This window comes from Bos grunniens, chromosome 20, assembly GCF_055505025.1.
Source record: "Bos grunniens cultivar Pamir isolate PY7600 chromosome 20, Bosgru_T2T1.0, whole genome shotgun sequence".
NCBI lineage: Eukaryota > Metazoa > Chordata > Mammalia > Artiodactyla > Bovidae > Bos > Bos grunniens.
In genome coordinates, this window is record NC_141184.1 from 63,966,172 (window position 1) to 63,988,914 (window position 22,743).

Consider the following 22,743-nt stretch of genomic DNA (forward strand, 5'->3'; position numbering starts at 1 on the left):
ACTTCCCTGTGTGTTTCTCATTGAGTGTTAAAACAAGGCCCACAGAAAAAGGCACAAATGTAGAGAAATAGAGACCAGCAGAGGAGTGTAGGTGAAGAGAGAGATCTAAAGACAGAGATCCAGGCAAGGAACTACAAAGAGAAGCACAGACACCAAAGCAGAGAGAGTAGGTTAGAAAGCAGCAGGGAGGTTGGGAGCCAGGAGGAAACTGGGGAACAGGACACCAACCCCAAAACTATTTCTGGCATGGGAAATTTAGCCTGCTTGGGGGCGGGGGCAGGGCAGGGAGAGCGCTGGGAAGGAGAAGCAATTGTAGGAACTGGATGTTCCACCTCCCCTTGGGCCTGGGAGCTGTGCCCTGTTCAGTGGTGGCCCGCCCCAGACCTCCACACATGAACCTGTAATCCTGTTCTGGTAGCTGAGAACCGGGGCCTGGCTACTTGGAACAGGAGAACTGGCCTGGCTACAGGAGCTGGGGGAGGTCCCAAGACCCCTGGGAGACTCTGGAGGAGGGGGTGGGCTAAGGACAGGGACTGAGGCCAGCTCTGTCCTCCAGATGGTCTCATCCAATGTAGTGGCTGCTCTGGGGGCAAGCACAGTGGGGGCCAGGGGTTCCGCAGTGGGCTGGGGCGCTTGAGTTGAAAATCGGCGGATCTCCTGGACTCAGGCAGTTTGGGGAGGCCCTGAGGAGGTGGGTCCAAGAGTCGGGGGAACCTCATCAAAACAGAACATGGCAGTTTTAAGTTGGCAGGGCTGGTGCCGCATGAAATCCAGAGCCTTAATGCCCTGCTTAGCGGCTGCCCGAGGCCCTTGGGATTGGGTCTTACTATGGAGAGTTTGGGCAGCTTGGGGGGGAAAAGGGTTAGAGCCGTGGGTTTAAGCAATAGGAGGTGGAGCACGTATATTGGGTGAATATTTCCAGGAAGAAGGCAGTGAAGGGGTAGGAGAAGGGCTTCTGGGCCGAGGGCCAAGGCCAGGACCAGGTGGAGCTTCCACCACATACCTGTCCGCTCGGCTCTGACGTTTGGCAAACAGCTCCCCTCCCCTCCCCTCCCCTCCCCTGAAGCCTTGGTGTTTCAGGGATTCCAGCCGAAGGGGCTACCCTGTTCACTAACCCATGGAGGAATCCTCGAGAAGGGGGCTTAGGAGCCACTGGGGGTGGAGTCTTAGGAGTTGTAGGGGGTGGGGTGTTGAGAGCCATTGGAGGTGGGGTTTTAGCTGTCACGTGAGGCAACGTCTTGTAACTCCTGCCCCCTGGTGGCTGCATGAAGTTGCAGGCTTCAGCCCTGAGGCTCAGAGCATGCTCCTCTTGACCAGATTCTGCTCCCCCAGCCCGGGGTTTTTCATCCAGGTTTTGCACCAACGATAGCAGCTCGGGGTTGGGCGAGTTATTCGTCTCCTTATTTCCCGACCAGAACATCTGCTTTTGGGTTCCCCGACGCCGGGCCTCCTGGAGGATGCCCGTGCGAGCAGCTGGCACGGAGATGCATTGCTCCTGGGCGCTGTGGGGCTCAGGGGCCGCAGAGCTAGAGGGGCAGGCGCTTCTGGGCACGCAGCAGGTCGCAGAGGCGATGACAGGAAGATAGAAGTGGTGGAGGTCATGGCAGCTCCGCTAGCGGGGGCCGGAGGCTCTGGGGCTCCGCCTGGTGTAACAGGATGATTAGGGGCTGGGATGTATAGGGAGCTGGTGGCTGTCATGGGGCCGGAGGAGCGTGGGGTGCTGGGGGAAGTGGGGACTGGCACGTGGCTTGGAACCCCTTAAGTGAAGCTGGGCACAGGAAAGGTACCCTGCGGAGGAGATAGGAAAGGCGGCGGGGCGGTGCTGAGGCCTCCCAGGCTCTCATTTGCCCTCTTGGGAGCTAGGGGCCGGAAAATAAGCAAGGTGGTACCTGACCGCTGCCCTTGTAAGCCGGGAGTGCTAGCTGAACGGTTAAAGATCCTTGGAGCTGAGGTAGAGGTTCCACAGCCGGGGAGGAAAGGTCTAGGGCTGACTACAGGGGCTGGCAAAGGGCTGGATGGGAGTAGAGCCGCCTCTGGCGGAGCGTTTTGTGGCCGAGGTGGAGACTGCAGGCCCTGCCCCTTGAGCGTGGCCGCTGGACCTTCCTGGGCCAGCTGCTGGGTGATGGAGGCTGTGCGCCGGCACTGCTGTTCAAAGAGTTGGGCCCCTCGCCTGGAGGCCTCACTCGACTGCCCTCCCAGCCTCCGGCCCTCTGCTGTGCCTGAGCTCGGTCTGGCTAGCTCCATGTCTAGGTAGGGGCTGTCCCAGTCGGACTGGTTGTTGAGGCTGCGGGCCTCGGAGAAAGCCTCTTCCTCCAGCTCGGACTCACTGGTTGGAGGCAAGCCGTCCTCCTCCTCAGCGCCGGTCCCCACGGCAGCCCCAAAGCTCACTAGGGTGTACTTCTTGTCTCTCTGCTGACGTTTCTTAAACATCAGTACCCCCTTGGAGTGGGGGTTAGGGGCTGCGGTGAGCAGGATGCAATCGTCTGGCATTTGGTCTTGGCCTCCTTCACACTCCGCTCTTGGAGGCTCTCTGCCCTTTGTAGCTTGGCTTGTTTGGCCTTCTGGGTATAGGTGGTGGTCAGATCTTCTGCCACTGGGTGGGGAACAGGCCCCACCATAGGGATGAGATGAGGGCCAGGCCGGAGGGGGCCATGGGGCAACAGCAGGGCCTCAGCAGGGGGTGGCTGAAGAGTTGTCCTATCCTCCCAAGATGGGGAGCTCACACGACTGTCAACCTGGCTGGGAGGGCCAAGGACAGCAGGTGCCGGCTCTGCAGGGCTGTCAGACAGGTAGACCTCATCCAGTAGGGCTCCTGGAGGGGTGGGCCTTGTGGGGCCTCAGTGGTGGGGTCGGCGGGGCTTTTCCTGGGTGGCTGGGCTGTCAGCATCACTGTCTGTCTCTCCTTAGTAAGCCTCACTGTCAGGGGGTGAGAGGAGGCACCCGGGCTGCAGAGGCTGGGGAACCGGAGCTCCTGGGGGCTCGGGACTCAGTGGAGACACTGGTGACAGTGCCTGAAGCTCACCCGGGGATGGCGATTGCACAGGTCCCTCGTCCTCTACCTGCTGCACAGCGAGGACAGGCTGATTCCCTGAGACATGAGGCTTGTGGCGCTGGCATGAGAGAGGCTGGTGCAGGAGACCCCAGTGATGGCCAAAAGCTGATCCCTGTCTTGGAGTCCTGCTCTGCCTGCCCGGCTCCATCTTCGGATTTTCCTGTGCATGAGCACACACGTTAGGACCAGAAAGATGGTGAACTATTCTGGGCAGGGCAAAGCCGGAGGAAACTCTGGTGGAGGTCCGTAGTGGTCCTGATGTGCTCATCAGTCATCCGACTATGGTGCCAGGCAATCTGTGTGTCTTAATTCCATCTCTCAGCAAGTTATTACAATGGCATTCTTCTTTTCTCCATTCTACAAATGACAGAAACTGAGGCCAAGATTAAATTACCCAAGTTAGGGAGCTGCAGGGACAGACATTGAACGCATGCTGCCTAAAAGCAAAACTACTGCCCTTTAAAGTCTAAGTGTTGCAGCAATTCCCCAGTAGTTCAGTGATTAGAACTCTTGAATTTTCACAGCCAAGGGCATGGGGTTGGATGCCTGGTCAGGGAACTAACATCCCGCTAGCCACAAGCCCTGGCCAGAGTAAGTAAATGTACAAAAAGTATACAATATCAGAATAATCATAATTTTTAAAAATCCCCAAACCAAAAAACATTATACTTTCCATTCCACAAGTCTTATGACTGGCAAAGGTCATGGGTGAGAGAACCTCCAAGACGGGAATCAAAGGGGCCGGGGTCAGCAGGAAGTCGCTACAAGACTTTGTCTAATATGTCATTGGAAGGAGAGTTACTAAAGATAGTTCAGTTGCATCTCGGTTTGGAGTGGGACCATAAAGTTACCACGACATCTCGGGGGGGAGGAAAAAAGGAAGTACATAGAATCCTCGGAAGCCGCCGCAGACGGCCAACATAGAAAAGAAACTAGTGCGTACTCAGTAGTTATTATTCTTATCATAGGTGGGTCACGTTTGTTCAGATCACAGGAGCCCAGGGGTATAGATGGATCTTAGTCACAGTAACAAAACAGTTTTTGACGTGGCTTTTGAAAACATTTGAACCCCAGTTCTCAGTCTGTTCCTCCTTTCTGAGACACAGCTTGAGAGACACACCAGGCAGAGTCTTTTCTAACAACTTCAACTGCAAAGCTCTCTCATTTTCCTAAACTCTTAAAGCATTTGCTGTTTAACATTACTTTCTCCACTCCTCGCCTCCTGGTTACTGCTGCACTGCTCTCATTAGGCTGCTCCTTCCAGCATGGGTGTGGCCAGGCAGACCAGCGACCTCTCCAATCTCGGCTTCAAGTGTTCCTTCTCAGTTCTTATCTTACTTTGCTTTACAGCTTTTGCTCCCTTGTTCATTTCTCTTGGATTTTGTCACATTTGTCCCCTTCTAAATTTCTAACATGGTAATAGATGGTTGGGAGTGTGGAATCTGGAACAAGACTGCTTGGTTTTAAATTTCCATTCTACCATTTAGTTGTGTGCCTTTGAGCAAAGTGTTTAACCTCTCTGTGCCTTACTTTTCCCATCTGTAAAATGGGGACAATAGCGGAAGGTACTCCATATGTTTGTGAGGACTGGATGAAAATTGTCTAGTACAGCTCCGTAAATGTCAGCCCTATTTCTCTGTTCCTCAGTGCCTTTTGTGAGCTCTCCTTCCTCTCCGTTTCTCTTGGAGTTCTCCAAGTTTCTGTTCTAAGCCCTTTTTGAGTTTGTGTGTATCCACTTCCTTACTCCATCTCATTTACTCCCAAATGACTTTAATTACTGTTACTGTATTATCAAAATCTTTCTCTCCAGCCCAGACGTCTTTCTTGAACTCCAGGTCCCTGCTTTTGACCTGTCTTGGACACCAGTCATCACATCTCAAGCTCTTAACGGCCAGAACTCATTTTTATTTCTTTCTCCAAGTCATCTATCTGCCTCCCCTTTCACTTTCCCCTTCTTGGTCAGTGGCACCGTCTTCCCATTGTCTAAGCCAGGAACCAAGGAGTTCCCATAGATTCATTCCTCCTGGTCCTTATGCCCTACATCTAGTTAAGCACCAAGGCCTTTTCATTTTGTTCTTTAATCTCTCACATTTCTTTGTCCTCCCTAAAACATTGCTTTGCATCAGGCTCTCACTGTCTTTCACCTGAACAATAGCAATGGTCTCTTGCTTGACTTCCCTGACTTTGGTCTCTCTCTTTTCAGTTCATCTTAGCCCTGCGTCACAGAGATCTCTCTAACACGCAATTTGGGTTGCTTGCCTCTGTTGCCTAAAGCCACTAATTGGCTTTAAGTTCATGTTACTTAGTATGACGTAACATTGGGGCCTGGAAAAATTTTCCATCTTTCTCTCCCACCACTGCCCTATGCATACTTTCAGTAGTCCTGGAGGTGTTTGTAGCTCCATGAATAACCCTTTCTTGAATGCTTCTGTGTAGTTACTCCTGTTTCTTCTACTTGAAATGTCCTCCCATTTCACCGTCTACCTGGTGAACGTCAGTGATTTTCAACAAGGGTCGCTATTGGCATTTGGGTGGGACAGTTCTTTGAGCACAATCAGTCCAGTATTATTGAATGCTCAGCATGCACGGTTCCCAATGCTGAATGCCAGAAGCAGTTCCCTTCCCTCTTCTGCTCCTCCCCTGCCCCACCAACTCAGTCACATAAGAACCAGACATGCTCTGCCCTCATTTCCAAATGCTTTTCTAAGTAGGAATGCCCTTAGTAACAAGCAGTTGTATGTATTCTTTAAGACTTAGCTTAGGCCTCATCTCCTTGGGGAACCATGCCTGATACCTCAGCTGCTGAGTGATTTGAGCATTTCTATCTCCCTGGATTCGCAGAATCCCACACATTTTATATTCTCATTGTTTTCCGTTTTCTCGCTGGGCTGGCAGTTTCTCTAGGAAGAACTCATCCCTCCATCCCCAGTACCTAGGATATAATAGACACTCAATAAAAGTATTGTCAGGCGAGTGTATGCTCCTCGATTCTGTCTCGTCACAACAAAGATTTGGAGTGACGGACCTTAAAGCCCTTGGCGTGTCACAGCTCTCGGGTCTTAGACCGTGTTATAGCTCTTAGACAAATCAGTGTTACAGCTCCGTGTTACAGCTCTATTTTATTTAGATAATAACAGGAAAATCCATCCCTGATGTGTGAGGGCGTGTGGACCCAAAGACGCGAAGAGAAGAGTGCCCCAGCATGTGTGGGTCGGGGGGAGGAGAGAGAGAGAGCCCCAGCCCTTTGGCTCCTTTTTTTATATGTTTCCCTCCCCCGGCCCTGCCCTGTGTAAATTGGGTTAGCCAGGAGTGCTGTTTGTTCTACCTGAGGTCCTCACTCCGGTCCTCGGGCCTTCCTTTGTTCTATTTTCGTGGGCTTTTCTCTTCCTTATCTTTTAGCCACCACCATTTTGAACTCCTTTTCCCTGGTGGCTCAGACGGTAAAGCGTCTGCATGCAATGCAGGAGACCTGGGTTCGATCCCTGGGTTGGGAAGATCCCCTGGAGAAGTAAATGGCAGCCCACTCCAGTATTCTTGCCTGGAAAATCCCTACCAGGCGCCTCTGTCCATGGGGTTGCAACGAGTCGGACACAACTGAGCAACTTCACTTTCCCTATTCTAACTACCTAACAGTATTTATAGAGAAAGTGAATGGTTGTGTTTTCCTTGGTATACAGTTACCTGTTCCTCTAGCTTATTTGCCTGTTTCATATCAGTATACCCTTTCTTTTCAAATAGATTTGATAGACATTTGAAGGGAGACATTTATACTTTTTTTTTTTTTATGAGTACTAAGCATATATAGGAAGTTTGGAGTAAATGTGCTAAACTAAATGAAACATTTAGAAACTAGCTGTTTCTCTGAGGTTAAGCTTCATTGCTTTTAATCATTAAGGTCATATTTCTAAATGTGAAAGCATCATTTGAGAATTTTTCCAGGCTTTACTCATTTGTCCACTAGTCTTATAGTTTAGAATTGGGTGCAGTAATCTAGCTATTCTGGTTTAAGAATGTAATTTTTGTGGTTAGTAGGTGGAGAGTACCTTTATGTTCCTGCAGAGACCGTATAAAACCTAGTTGGGAATGGGGAGGTGGATGGGGGTGGTGTAAAGCCACAGTTTGCTGTCTGAAATGCAGATGAAAGCCATGGGGGAGGTGGGGCCTTCCACCTGTGGTTGGATTTGTTAACATCTCAGTAGCCATGCTCCTAAGTTATCAGGAGAATTTTCCATGCGCCTATTCCCCCAGCTACTTTCTTTTGTCTCTATAGTCTTTGGGTCAACCTTGTGACAAGACGACCTTAGGTAAGTTACTGCCTCACTTCAAATACTTCTTTGGCTTCACATTGCCTCTAGAAGGGATTTTCAATCAGAAGTATGTGGTTTTTTAATCTTGGATCTCACAAGCTTAAACTAAGCCGGTGACTCCACAAAAGAGAACCACTTTCATGACTTAGTTACTTTGTTTCTTGCCCATAAATAGTATTTCCTACTTTGTTCACTTCTTTGTTCACTTTGTTTCTTCTCTAACATAGTTCTGAATTTCTTTTGACATTTTAAAATTTGAAACTTATTCTTAAAGCTGTCACACAGAATAATCAAAACATGTCACAGGTTGAGAAAGAATCCTAAAAATATTTTAAGCAGTAGCAATATCATTGGAAAATGACGGTGAGAGGTGAGGGGCTGTGGACCACCTATGGTAGCCACTGCAAAAGAGAAAATCGATTAGGATACATAAATTCTAACATGACTTTTCAAATTGACAGTTTTATTGAGCTAATTGTACAGTCGCATTCAGTTATAAGAAATACTATTAGTTGTTGGTTGGTTGCTAAGTTGTGTGCGACTCTTTGCAACTCCATGGACTGTAGCCCACCAGACTCTTCTGTCCATGGGATTTCCCAGGCAAGAATATTGGAGTGGGTTGCCATTTCCTTCTTGAGGGGATCTTCCTCAGTCAGGAATCTAACCCACGTCTCCTGCATTGCAGGCAGATTCTTTACTGCTGAGTGCCCTAGAAACACTGTAGAAAACCTTTATACTCTCTGCCCAATGGTAATATTTTATAAAACTATAATAAGCTCAATTGCCCTACAGCTCAAATGGTAATGAAGCTGCCTGCAATGCAGGAGACCCGGGTTCAATCCCTGACTTGGGAAGATCCGCTGGAGGAGGAGATGGTAATCCACTCCAGTATTCTTGCTTGGAAAATCCCATGGACAGAGCAGCCTGGTGAGCTACAGTCTGTGGGGTTGCAAAGAGTGGAGCCTCTAACTGCTACTACTACTAAGATCAGTTGATATTGACAATGATACAATGTACTCATCTTATTCAGGTTTCCCAGTTTTACTTATATTTACTAGTCTCTGTGATCTTAAATTTCAGCATCCTTTTTTATCACCTGTGTAAGTTCACGCATTCACCGCCACAGACAAGATACTGAATGGTTCTGAACCCTTTTATAATCATGACCACCTTCCCTCCTTACCCCTCCCAATACTGTATTCTGCCTCTGGCCACTACTAATCTGTTGTCCATTAATTTTTCTCATTTAAAAATGTTATTATATATGTGGGATTATGGTCTGTGACCTTTTGGGATCGGCTCCTATCGATCAGCATAATTTCCTAAAGATTGATCCATGGCGTGTAAATAGTCAGTTCCTTTTAATTTCTGAGTAGTATATATTGCTGACTTAGGCATGTACACACATAAGTGTGCATACAGACAGCAGACTGTGCTGTCTTCAACGTTCAACTGTTGAAGACATCTGGGCTGATTCTAGTTTTTGGCTGTTATAGATAAGGCTATTACCAATGCTGCTGCATACAGGTTTTTCTGTGAACATAAAGTTCTATTTCTCTGGGGGTGGAGGAAATACCCATTAGTGGAATTACTGGTGGCAACGTGTATTTAGTTTTTAAGAGACTGCCCAACTGTTTTCCAGAATGGCTATATTATTTTGCACTCTTACCAGCAATGTGTAAGTGATTAGTATCTCTACATCCTTTCCAAGATTTGGTTATGCACTGTGTTTTGTTATAGCCATTTGAATGCTATATTGATATTTCATTATGTGTGTGTGGTTTTTGATTTTTTTTCACATTTATAGCCTTCTCATGTCTTTTGTATACATATTGTGTACATATATTATTTGCAAAAATGGGATTACACTATATGTTTTAAATAACTTTCATTTTAAATTTAACTTGGAATGAACATCTTTCCAAGGCATTAAGTATTTCTTTCTATAGTAGATATAACAGCTGTGTAGCATTCCAATACATGAACCAAAGTTCTCTTTTTGAATTAATTGACCTAGAACATAGTATTTGTCTCAGGTATAAAACACAATCATTCCTTATATGTATATACAGGTATCCCTTGGTATTCGTGGAGGACTGGTTCCAGGCCCACTGGTGGACACTCAGATCTGTGGATGTTCGAGTCCCTTGCATGAAATGGTGTAGTGCAGTCAGCCCTTTGTATCTTCAGGTTCCACATCTGCGGATATGGGAGACTGATTGTATTGTGAATTGATCACCACAGTAAATCCAGTTAATATCCATGGTGGTTTTAATTTGCATCTCTAAAGTGGTTAATGATGTTGAACGTCTTCCCATGACCTTATTTGCCATGCAAATATCCTCTTGGTGAAACGTCCATGTCTTTCGTCCATTTTCCAACTGGATTGTTTGAGCGTTCTTAATATATTCTAGATCCTAGTCCTTTGTTGGGTATTTTCTCCCAGTCTGCAGCATGCCTTTTGATCTCCCTCACTTGGGCTTTCACAGAGGAACACTTTTTAATTTTGATGTCTAGCATGATGGAAAAAAAAGAGGTCTTAGTCTTTAATGTCCAGTAGTCCCTTGAGAATCTGAAAGCTATAAACTCTTGTCAGAAAAATGCACATCACACAAAATTTCATACCTAAATTTTTGGTGTTCACAGACTCTATAAAGTTCATCAATGAACTATAAGTCATATGAATCCACTTAATTTGCAGTAATCCTGCAGAAGACTCTGGGGAGAGTTATTTTTCTTTTGTTGAAGTAAAAAGTGGAGAAACTCTATACTTTACAAAATAAGAGAAAGCTATATTAGCCAGGCTTTATTCTGTTGAGGACCTAACTCAAATGCCTCTTTCTCAGCAATATTTTTCTTGACTACTCTGGGATACATTGCCAGATTGCTGCTTTAAACTTCTTGGGCTGAACAGCTCTGCCAAGAAAACAGTCTTTCTTGTATTGAATTTGAGCTTTAAGGCATCAGCAAATGAGTGAACTTGTGGGCATTTCACACCTGCCAGGTCAGTTTTAGTAGCATGGCTCTTTACAATACGTGACTTATTTTTCTTGCTCCATTTCCTTGTTTTATAAAGATGAGTGCACAATAAGAAAATAGAAATGAGATGCTGGTGGTGAAGCAAGGGTTGATAAATTTGATATGATCATGATCTGTGCCCAAGCAGAGAACTGTCAGCATCAGTTAGTTGTATTAAACTTGATCATGCATTCCATTAAGATGGAAAAGTAAAAAGCTCATTGTCGGAAAAACTGGAGTGTATTTTGTTTACATTCTGACTCAAAGCAAACATGAAATTAGGAATGTTGTTAGGTCTTTGGCAAAGGAGTCTCGCCCCTTGGAAGTCTGTTGTTCACTTTTGTTGCAGATTTTTATTTATTTATTTAAAATTTTGGCTGCGCTGGGTCTGCTGTTGCTGCGTGGGCTTTTCTCTAGTTGTGGTGAGTGGGGCTACCCTCTAGTTGCAGAGATGCAGGCTTCTCATGACCGTGGCTTCTTTTGTTGCAGAGCGCGGGCTCTAGGGCATGTGGGCTCAGTTGCCCTGCAGCACGTTGAATCTTGCTGGACCAGGAATTGAACCCACGTCCCTTGCACTGGCAGGCATGTTCTTAACCACTGGACCACCAGGGAAGTCCTTGTTGCAGATTTAGTATGTGTTGTTTTGGGGATGAATTGTGTGTTAACATAAGAGGCCAGTGACCTTTACTCCCTCTGGTTTCTAGACCTGTTACTCTAATTTATCTAACTCCTCAGTGTTTCATAAAAATATCATGTATCCAGGTCTGTCTTCATGCTGAATCCTCCTTTCTCTCGTTCTGTGTATGTAACTCATTTATCGCTTCATGCTCGTCCTATACTATCGTGTTCTGCCAGCTCAGGGGTGTTACTCCTTTACCCTTAACTTTTCATGGCTATAGATCTTATCCTGGCCAGGTTGTAAGCTCATCCATGCTAGGGACAGTATTTTATATATATATATATATATATATATATATATATATATATATATATATATACACTTTATGTATTTTATTATCCCTCCCATGACAGCCTGCATAGTGTTGTGCAGTGAATTGACTTTGACATGAGAGAGGAGCTTTAGAGCTGTGTTGCTAATAAGGACATTGATGCCCTGATGAGATGGAACTTGCCCGCGATGCTTGAGTGATTGAGCTTTGCATTGACTATGAAGGATACACTAAACAGATTAATAGCAAAAGTGAGCCAGTAAAGGGAATGTTCCATTGATGTATAAAAAAGCTTTTTGAGGGCTTAATCACTCTGTGTGCAGATACATCCTGTGAAATACAAGCAAGTGTGACTGGTTTGGCGGAACATTTTGCTAGCAGCTAGCTCCTGCTCCTCTTTGTACTTTACAAACGTCCTCTAATTTAGGCTGTCCCATTTCAGACTGACTGGCTCCCCTTCTTCCTCCCCACCCCCAGTCGTTGGAATTAATGAGATCCTTTTGAATGGTTATTGTGTTGCCTGCTTTCTAATCTTCAGACATTTCCCCAGACTGAGTTCACCAAGTAATTCTACTCTTTCACATAAAGCTGCTTAGACCTGCACAAATCAGGTAGATAACTCCAGTCTGAAGCAGGTCTGTAGACACTGCTGTGTATTCAGCAGTAGGTTTATTCTAAAATGCTTTTTTCCTGCCCATCCATTGTGTTGGCATGGAAGGTTTTTACTTAGACTTACCTCCAGTTTAACTGATCTTCTCTCCTCCTGTTAGTATAACAGTTGTGAAATACAATTAAAATTCTACACTCCAAGGTTCACTGAAGGAGCAGTGAATCAAGATTTCCGTCTCCAGTGCCACAGGTTTCAAACTAAGGTAGCAATAGAATTACCCCAATAGTAATTGCTCTCTGCTCTTTGAAGTTTCAAAGTGGAGGGGGAATATTTGGTTCTGTAAAATCAGATAAAATTCTGTGGAATTAGGACTACCCTGGTGGTCCAGTGGTAAAGAATCTGCCTTGCAGTGCAGGGGGACATAGGTTCATTCCTGGTTGGGGAACTAAGATCCCACATGGCGCAGAGCAACGAAGCCCATGTACCCTGGAGCCTGCATGCCACAACTGCTGAGCCCACACACCACAGCTGGAGTGTGCGTGCACCTCGGTGAAAGATCCCACGTGCCACAACTAAAGATCACACATCCTGTAACCAAGACCCAACGCAGCCAAATAAAAAAATTAATGAAAAATCCTGTGGAGGTTGACAGTATTATAGTGATGTGGTACAGTGCTCTTCAGAATTCCTGATACCTGGGAATTCTTTGGGGCCGCCAGAATGAGGCTGAGCTGAATAGACCTCGTTCTTACCCTTTCACCCCAATTACTGCCAAATCATTTTGATCAGTCTAATATGTAGAGGTTCTGAATGATTTTATTTGAAATAAAGATTCAAATGCTTAAAAAAGCCTTTGTGTATGCTTCACATGCAATGACTGGACTTCCCAGGCGGCACTAGTGGTGAAGAATCCCCCTGCCTCTGCAGGAGATGGGAGAGACACCAGTTTGATCCCTGAGTCGGGAAGATCCCGTGGAGAAGGAAATGGCAACCCACCCCACTGTTCTTGCCTGGGGAATCCCATGGGCAGAGAAACCTGGCGGGCTACTGTCCATGGGGTCGCAGAGAGTTGGACACGACTGAGCATGTATGCATTGTAATATGCAATGATGATAAATGATAGTTACAGCTAGGATTTATTGCGTGCCCATTAAGTGTTTTCTCTTTTTACTCTATCAAATCTCTTGATCATCCCAACAGTCTTAAGAGGTAGGTACTGTTACTGTTTCTACTTGACACATGGCCTAGGGAAGGGAGGTAAGTAACAGGCCCAGAGTCACACAGAATAGGGTAGAACTGGTGTTCAAACACAGTCTGTTTCTGAGCCTATATTCCTTGCTATGAGGTTCTTACAGCTTTTTAGCCAAATGAATTTCTGTCTTTCAGATTGTAGTAATGTTACAAAAGGACTGTGCTGAGGCCAAGGAGAGCATGGGCTCTGGGGTCAGACAGGCTGGATCCACATGCCTTGGCCACAGTTAGCCTCTTGGCTTCATTCTCAGTCACATGGCACAACTTTGCTGAGCTTTTCTTTGCCCGTGTGAAGTGGAGACAGGGGTGCGGGAGGCCCTTCTAGCTGAAGAGGGCAGGTATCAGGAAGGCCCTTTAAAGTGAAGCTCCTTAAAATGGGGACCACAATTCAGAGGTAACAGTGGTGGAGAAGAGATTTGCCTGGGGTTCTAGTTTTTGAAAATGAAATTCTGAAAATATTTATAAAATTTATATTTTATTCCTTTGGCTGAAAGGCAGCAGAGCATCATGGCTAGAGCTTACCGTTCTGGAGTGGCTGCTTAAATACCAGCCTAGCCTTGTTCAGGGTGACCTATTACACAGTTAGTTTTCAGCTCTGTTGACTCTTAGAAGGAACATAAGGTGAATCATGTGTGTGTGAGAGATTAATTGAAGGAGGTTGTGACTTTTTTTTTTGGCACAACTTATACAGTCGGACATTGGTGTTGTCTTATTTGATTGCAAAGCATTATTATGAGGGTCATTTTTGTTAGAAACACCCAAGATTGTCTTCTATTTTCTCCTAGGTGGGAAGAAGGTACTTGTATTCCTTTACTGTTGAAATTACTGTCTTTAAGCTTTTATCTTATTATGATTATTTCTTTTTACTTGTTGATGGATCTCTGTCACGTTCTCATTCATAGTTTTGTATGTGACTTGAAGTTCTCCAGTACTCAAACTCTCTTCTCAATTTTATTTAACCTTATTTCATGCTTAAAAAAAGATTTCCAGCATTATTTTCAGCATTATTTGCTTTCCAAAGCATACAGCTATAGAAGAAGTTTTGGTGTACAGGATAAAATTGCTAGAGGGTAGATGCTGGTGGGGGGAAGAATGAACAGGGAGGCTGTTGCTTGTAATTCTGTAAGTGGTCTGTTTATTTAAATATTTTTGTTTAGGTAACTTGCTTTGCAGTTAACATTGTAACTGGAGGGACTTGTAAATGAAGGTTTAGGTAACTAAGTAGCATTTTCTCAATGCTACTGAATCAGTGGACATGAGTTTGAGCAAACTCCAGGAATTAGCGAAGAACAGGGAAGCCTGGAGTACCGCAGTCCACGGGGTCACAAAGAGTCAGACATGACTTAGCGATTGAACAACTGCAGCCATGAGGATTCTCTAAGATGATGTTGGTAAAATACTTAATGCAGTACTTCACGTACCATTATCCTTCTAAATGTAGTTGTTTATAGTATTGATAAATATTTGATCTTTATCTGTTAATAGGTTGTGTGAGAGGCATACACACCAGTTTTTAGCATGTTGAAGACAAAATTAGCCATGGTTTTATATTGACTCAGTCTTAGAATATTTCATTTAGATGCAAAAACTTGGGAAACCCAGAACTTCAAAGAATTGATTTTTTTCTGTATTAGTTAAATGTTATTTTTAAACATTAAAATATTCTTTTCACCTGTTGAAAACAGTCTAATATTTTTCTTTAGAGTTAACTAGCAATCAAAGATACTGGAATAGTATATATTTTTCAAAAAATATCTAAAATATTGAATTTTTTGTTTCTTGATGATCTTTTCACAAGATTGTTTCCTCTTTGGGGAGTAAAATTAAAAGTTGTGGCCAATTAGTCCATGGTGTCTGCCAGCAAGACTAGAACTGTATTGGCTCTTCAGTTTCTCAAATATTAAAAAAAAAGTGCAGTACGATATAAAAGTACTTGAGTCTCAATTTTTGAAATCACAGGTGGAGAACTCAAGCGTTAGAAAATGAAGCACAGCGCATGACACTTGACTTACATACTGCAAAGCTACAGCATGTGAAGAACTTAGGCAATTGTGACTTGTTTAGCAAATACAAATTTTTTATCATTAAACTTGATGTAAAAGGAGGTGTGGCCTCATTTCACCATGCAGCTCTGCAAGTGAACACAGAGGTTACTGCTTTTAGCTATAACAGAGGAATTAATTTCAGAAAAGTGAGGATATAGTTTTTAATATCTGATTTGGTTTGAAGTTTTATTTGAGGATATATTTGCTTTGAACTTTTTTATTTACAGCTTAAGTAGGTGATCCTAATAGAGGTTTTATAAGTGTTGGAATTGAGGCTGAGAACTGTGGGGGTTTTGGTTTTAGTTTATTTTTTCAAGCAGTGAAATATAGTTTCTCTGGAAAACAAGAAAACTGCTGCTCAAAATGGTTCTTAACTGTCTTCACTGAAAACAGGCAAAAGGTAAACATAATAAAATATGAGTTGTTAAATATCAGGTGAAATGTAAATATGTTGTTTAGCCCTTGATGTTTTGCTTTTCGTCTGAGATAATTATAGTCCAAAGCTGAGGCAGGCGTTTGATGAAGTGGGCCTTGTACTGACTGCAGACCCTGGATCCTTCACAGAGCTGTGCCAGGTTGGATTCTGGACTGCACTTCAGCCCACGTGGGCCTTTTCACTGGATAAACACACAACTCTAGAGGCTCTGGTGAGCGCCCTGCACTCCACAGGTCATGCCTTAGTCTACTGAACACAGAGGAGGAGGACTTGGGCAAAGCAGCCTAACCATTGTGGGGAAGGCTTGCTTACTTTATAGAGCTGAGCTTCAAAATGTTGTCCTGTACCCTTAAGTATGAAATGTTAGCGTGTATCCCTTACTTAATGTACTTATTAATAAAACATGCTACTGTAGCACGGACATGAATTTGAGCAAACTCCGGGAGATAGTGAAGGACAGGGGAGCCTGGCGTGCTGCAGTCCATGGGTTGCAAAGACTCAGACATGACTTAGTGACCGAACGACAGTAACTACTGTAACAGTGTATATTCTAAAACATACCTCAAATCTAAAAAGCTGTAAAGGTTAAACATTGTAGTAAAAAAAAAATTTTAATAGCCCCTTTTGTTCTCACTAAAAGCATTGACATGTAATACATGGCAGAGTAATACAGTGATAATGTGCCACTGTTTTGAAAATCTATGCTTAGTAATTTTAATGCTGTGTAGTACTTTGGCTTGAATGTCTGGTTCCAAGTACTGTTTATTTTGAAATTGGTTTTGAAGTGTCATAGCTGGAAAGGATACCATACTATGGTAAAAAAGACTCTAATTGAAGAAGTGAGTGCTGGGTGTACTTATAAATAAAGGGATTTATATTTTAATCCCATCCAACAATTATATAAGAGTTTGTTTAAATGTAGCTAGTAAATTCCCATTTTTCCTGATGTTAATCATTCTTCCTGCAAATTAATCAGAAGTTGTTGCATTAAAAAGGAAAAAAAACCCATGAAACATTTGGCAAGGTTAAAAAAGTATATTAGAAAGCCTTTCCCCAAAATTTAAAGCATGTGTGTATGAGGGCTTTAGTAGATGGCAAACTTTAAATAATTTTTGCATCAAAATCACAAAATAAAAACATACAAATACTTTTTCAGCATGTTTTTATGATGGTGTATACTGTCTATAACCTGTTTCTTTTGAGATGCCTTTTCTTTTTCACTTATTAAATATCACCCCTTTCTAGAAGGGATAGGATATTTATTTGAAAAATATTTTAAGAAAAATCTGCTGTAAACAGCCAGTTTTAATCTTAGAAAACCCAGCAAAAGTTTAGAACACTTCTATTTTTGTTAGAAGATTAGGTGGTACACGGTTGGCAACTTTTTAAAGTACTTTGTTGCGATATAACCAACACCCTTTAATGTGGTAAAGATTTTTATGGTCATTTCCGTCTTGTTGCAGCAGCGGCTGTAAAGATTTGACCGTGTTTAAAGGTCTTATTTCTATAAAATTAACCACACTGACATCCTGGCAAACTGTGTGCTTTTGGCTTCAGGTTCTTTGTTACGATATCTCACCCGTGAATGACACAGTGAATGGATTTTGCATTTGTGCTTTTTAAACTTCCTATCTGAGAAGTTGCCCCATCAGGGTGGTATTTTGAACATTATTTACTGAAGCAGTAATTCACTCTTCAGAAAATCTTCATATTCTCACCCAAAGTGACTTTTTAAATGTATTTTATCAGACAAAATCTAATACCATCTGTACTTTTCTCTAACTCTATGGCAAGTCTTCCACACAGCTTAATTTGTCCTAATGGGTTTCTTAGAACATTCTGTTTTAAAAGTTTCGCTCCTAAAGGAACGTGCTTTAGTTTTTAACTTTGTGTTTTTTGACTCTGTGTTTCAGCTATTTTTTCTTAGCACTGTGCTTACCATAGAGTGCATTCATTTCTTTTACTATTAAGTAGAAATCTTCAAAGAATCTTCTGATTTTATTATCAAGTTCAGTAAAGTTTTATAAAAGATTGGAATTGTGTATGGCATGACTGTTAACAGGTGAAAGAGGACTAGTATTTTGAGACACAGCATACATTTAGTGTGAGAGTCATGGTACATGTGCTGTGGATATACGTTCATTTGAAAGTGAAAGTCGCTCAGTCGTGTCCGACTCTTTGTGATCCCATGGACTATATGGTACATGGAATTCTGTAGACCAGAATACTGGAGTGGGTAGCCTTTCCCTTCTCCAGGGGATCTTCCCAACCCAGGGACCGAACCCAGGTCTCCCACAGTGCAGGCGTATTCTTTACCAGCTGAGCCTCCCAGGGAAGCCCTGCATGTTTTAAATTTTATTTATTTATTTTTGGTTGCACTGGGTCTTTGTTGCTGACTGTGGGCTTTCTCTAGTTGCGTTGTGCGAGCTTCTCATTATGGTGGTTTCTCTTGTGGAGCACAGCTCTAGTCACACGGGCTTCAGTAGTTGTGGCCCTTGGACCCTAGAGCACAGGCTCAGCAGTTGTGGCACAGGGTCTTAGTTGCTGCTCAGCATGTGGAATCTTCTTGGCCCAGGGATCAACCCCTCCCTGCGCTGTCAGGCGGATTCCCATCCACCGTACCACCAGGGAGGTCCTACATTCATATTTTAAATGCCTTCTTGATCATTTTGAATCTTGGGGGCATGTACTTGTCAATGCTCTCAGGTTGGTCATTATTTTTATTTTATAGTGTAGCTGATGAACAATTCCTTTTGGGATTGGGAGTCTCAGTTTTGTTATTTTTGTGGTTATTTTTATTTTTAATTTGAACTTTCTTCTGGACTCCTTAAACCATTCATCCAATTTATGAGGTTAGTTTCATTAAAAATTGTTAACGATAGCCTGTAAGCCCATTTAAGTGTGTCCACATGAACTGCCACGGGGCCCAAAGTGTTGAAAACGAGGACCAAGGCGGGGCCCAGCTCTCAACCCCTCGGCCTTGTGATGCCCTCTGTCTTCTCTCCAGATGAGTCATGGAAGGTAACTTGTGACCCAGGAAGGTGGCCAGCGCCAGCATGTTTATGAACTATTAGTAAAATGTGAGCTAAATGATTTTATAAAGAAATAAAATAGAAATCTTTGTATTTGTCCTCTGGGTCACGTGTGTCCTCTGGGGATTACTGTACTCAAAATCACAGTTCAGGTGCTCCGTGTCTGCCTTCTTAAGAGACATCCCCAAAGTACTGCAGCTGGTGGTGGCCTGGGGACCAGAGCCAGGCTTGGCCTGGTGAGCAGAACTGTGTCCCAGAGGACGCAGGTGGGTGGGGGGAGAGAGGAGAGGTGATGGGGGCCATGAGTCTCCTTGTCGGCCCTCCTCAGAGTTCACATGCAGCCCACTCTTCACTTTCTTCCCATCTTTAGGTGTCCGTTCAGCTGTGAGCTCTGTGAGGAGTGGATCGTTTCCTGGTCATCTTTGTGCAATGCTGAGCCCATTGAAGGTGTTCAGTGAACCTCATTTAAATGATGCTCCTTTTGTCTAAGCTGCTAGCTGGTTTCTGGGTGCAGATGGGGTGTCTACAGCTAGTGGAGAGGCTGGTTAGCCTGACAGTGGGCTGCCTCCCTCCGGAGAAAGCTTTCAGGTCCTGAGTAGCAGGTCCGAGATCTGTCTTGTCACCCATAGCCTCCTGCCCCGTCCAGCCAGGAGTGGATTCTGACCTCAGAGTAGCCTAAGTGATTAACTAAAGCAAAACTTGCCACATGCTTGTGTTGGCCTTTCTTGGCTTTCTGAAATATATTGACAATTTCTGTTTGGGAGCAGTCAGTGGGATAATGTTGGGGGTGATAGATTTTCCTTATTGTAGATATTCATGTGAAAGAAGAAAGGGGGGAAGTTATTTTATACGGAGAGCATCTTATTCCTTTGTTCTTAGTTTTGACTCTGCAGTTTTCCTATCTAGTGGGTATCTCTTCCCTCCATGATGTTAGCTGAAAGGCAGGATACAGCTCTACTGGTTGGTCACACGGGGACTCCTCCAATAACTCTCTTGTTTGTTATTTTCATTGCAGATGCGGAAACCATGGAGCTGAACTGCAGCGAAGTACCTCTGTATGTAAGTGCCTAAGCCCTGGGCTGCAGGCCTAAGTGGCTCATTCCTGGACTTGAAAGCCACGGGACCAAAGTGGGAAGAAATGTCTTGGTTACTGTTGAGTTGGGAGTTTTAAAAAAGTCGCACACAGCATTACTGTCTAGTTCAAGTTTTTGCATGGAAACTTTTAAAACTGGTTGACTCCTGGTTCCAAAGTCTAGGTTTTAATGGTATTTTCCTGAGTAACTTTTAACTGTATAACTTCTGGAAGGCAGCTCTGCTCACCACTATACAACCAATGCTTAACTGTATTAACTTCTGGACTCAAAAATATTCAGTTTATCTCTGTGGATGATTTTTGAACACATTATTATATGATATGCTGATAATAACCAAGAATGCTTTCTGTGTGTATCTTTGGAGGAGAGGGGTTCAATGATAGTTGGTAACATGATAGTAAGGTAAAATCATGAAATAGGAATTCAAAGGCAAAAGTACTGGGACATACATATATAGGTGGTGGTGGGGGTTGTGTGGGCAGAGAAGCCAGTGAGGTTCCTGATCAGATGCACCTTCTGGGCTGACAGAGGATTCTGTTCCTGAAGGCAGTTACTAGGTGTAACAGAAGTGAACCAGTTGTCTCCCCACATAGAAAATGACAGATGATTTCTCTACCTTCCTTATTTTAGGCATAACGTCTTCTTGGAACCTGTGTTGGTGGCGGGTGGGCGTGGGTTGTATGCATTGGAACTGGGCTTTCAGGTAGCCTTTGCATCATCCACTCATGAAATACACCAAGAATATTAAATCTAGAATGATCTAGTATGATCTCAATTTATATATATCCCCAATAGACAAAATATCAAGGAACTGGAACAAATTTAAATAGAATCTTAAATCAATTAAAATATAGTCATTCGTTTCTCCTTACACACACATCACTCCCCAGGTGGCCCTCCCTCTCTCCTCCTCCTCCTCCCTTGCTGCGTCCTCCCCTCCCCCTTACACATTCCACTCTATTCTCTGGAGAAAAACAAAATGATAAGATAACTGAATAATGAAAAAGCTGCCTTCTGGGTTACCCAGTGTCTAGAGTGTTCTCTCTAGGTTGTGATTTGGAGGTCATAAAATGATTTATAGATGGTTAGACTTGGCCTAGCCATAATTAAGATTAAGAAAAGAGATTGGTTCAAGGCTACATTAGACCAATTTAGTCCCAAGTTTTTAATTTTTTTGGTAACTTAATCCTCTTTAGCTTTATTCTTTCCACTCTGCTCCCCTACCTCAAACCAAACAGATCTAAAATCCAATCATCATATAAAACTTTGTAGCTTTTTAAAAAATTGAAGTATGTTTGACTGACAGTGTTGGATTAGTTTCTGCCGTACAGCAGTGATTCAGTTATACACACACACACACATAACTATATATATAGTTTTTTCTTTTTTATACTCTTTTCCGTTATGGTTTATTATAGGACACTGAATATAGTTCCCTGTGCTGTACAGCGGGACCTTGTTATTCATCTATTTTATGTAAAGTAGCTTGTATCCCAGCTGGCTCAGTGGTAAAGAATTCAGCTGCTAATGCAGGAGTCATGGGTTTGGTCCCTGGGTGGGGAAGATCCCCTGGAGAAGGGAATGGCAACCCACTCCAGTATGCTTGCCTGGGAAATCCCATGGCAAAGGAACCTGGTGGGCTGCAGTCCATGGGGTCGCGACAGAGTTGGACTCGATTTAGTGACTAAGTGACTAAGCAACAGCAAGAGTCTGCTAATCCCAAACTCCTAGTGTATCCCTGTTCCACACCCTTTTCCCTTTGGTAGATGTAAGTTTGTTTTCTATGTCTGTGAGTCTGTTTCTGTTTCATAAATAAGTACATTTGTGTCATATTTTAGACTCTATATATAAGTGCTATCATATGGCATGTTTTGTTTTCTTTCTGACTTTATGTAGTACAACAATTTCTAGGTCCATTCATGTTGCTGCAAATGGCATTATTTCATCCTTTTTTTGTGGCCGAGTAATATTCCATTCCATACACACACACCCCACATCTTCTTTATCCATTTATCTGTCGGTGGACATTTAGGGTACTCCCATGTCTTAGCTATTGTAAACAGTGCTGCTATGAACATAGGGGTGCATTGTATCTACTTGAATTAGAGTTTTCTCCAGATAAATGCCCAGGAGTGGGATTACTGGATAATACGGCAAGTCTATTTTTATTTTTTTAAGGAACCTCCATAGTGTGTTTTCTAGGGGCTGCATCAGTTTACATTCTCACCAGCAGTGTAGGAAGGTTCCCTTTTCTCTGCACCCGCCACCCACCCTGACCCCAACCCCAGCCTCCCCAGCATTTGCTGTTTGTAGACTTTTTGATGATGGCCATTCTGACCAGTGTAAGGTGGTACCTCACTGTAGTTTTGATTTGTATTTCTGTAATAATTAATAATGTTAAGCATTTTTTCATGTGCCTATTGGCCATCTGTATGTCATCTTCAAAGAAATGTCTATTTTGGTCTTCTGCCCATTTTTCATTGGGCTTTTTTTTGTTTGTTTGTTATTGAGTTGTATGAGCTGTTTGTATATTTTGAAAATTAAGCCCTTGTCAGTTGCATCATTTGAAAATATTTTCTCCCACTCAGTAGGTTGTCTTTTTGTTTTGTTTATGGTTTCTTTTGCTATGAAAAACATTTGAAGTTTGATCAGATCTCATTTGTTTATTTTTGCTTTTATTTCTATTGCCTTGGGAGACTGAGCTATGAGAACATTGCTGTGATTTATGTCAGAGAGTGTTTTGTCTGTGTTCTCTCCTAGGAGTTTTACAGTGTCACATCTTGTATTTAAGTCCTTAAGCCATTTTGAGTTTATTTTTGTGTCTAGTGTGAGGGATTGTTCTACCTTCATTGATTTATATGCAGCTGTCCTGGATAGCTGCATTCCCGGCACCACTAGCTGAGGAGACTGTCTCTTCCTTATTGTATATTCTTGCCCCCTTTGTTGCT

At 43.5% G+C, this 22,743-nt stretch overlaps 1 protein-coding gene and 1 pseudogene across 20 annotated transcripts in view; one reads left to right on the forward strand and one right to left on the reverse strand.

Annotated features, from left to right (window-relative positions):
- ARHGEF28 (Rho guanine nucleotide exchange factor 28) overlaps positions 1 to 22,743 on the forward strand; it is a 342,857-nt gene that overhangs the window by 45,891 nt on the left and 274,223 nt on the right. For 18 of the 20 annotated variants that reach the window (XR_015148969.1, XM_086362143.1, XM_086362150.1 and 15 more), the window contains one exon: positions 19,717 to 19,760. Coding sequence is in view for 19 of the 20 variants with exons in the window: in XM_086362141.1 (XP_086218267.1) it covers positions 19,717 to 19,760 (44 nt within the window). In the remaining variant the exon portion in view is untranslated. Of the gene's footprint in view, positions 1 to 19,076; positions 19,149 to 19,716; positions 19,761 to 22,743 lie in introns of those variants that run through there. The other 2 variants (XM_086362151.1, XM_086362144.1) reach the window with 2 other exon arrangements.
- Positions 363 to 3,220, reverse strand: LOC147350533 (synaptopodin 2-like protein pseudogene; annotated as a pseudogene).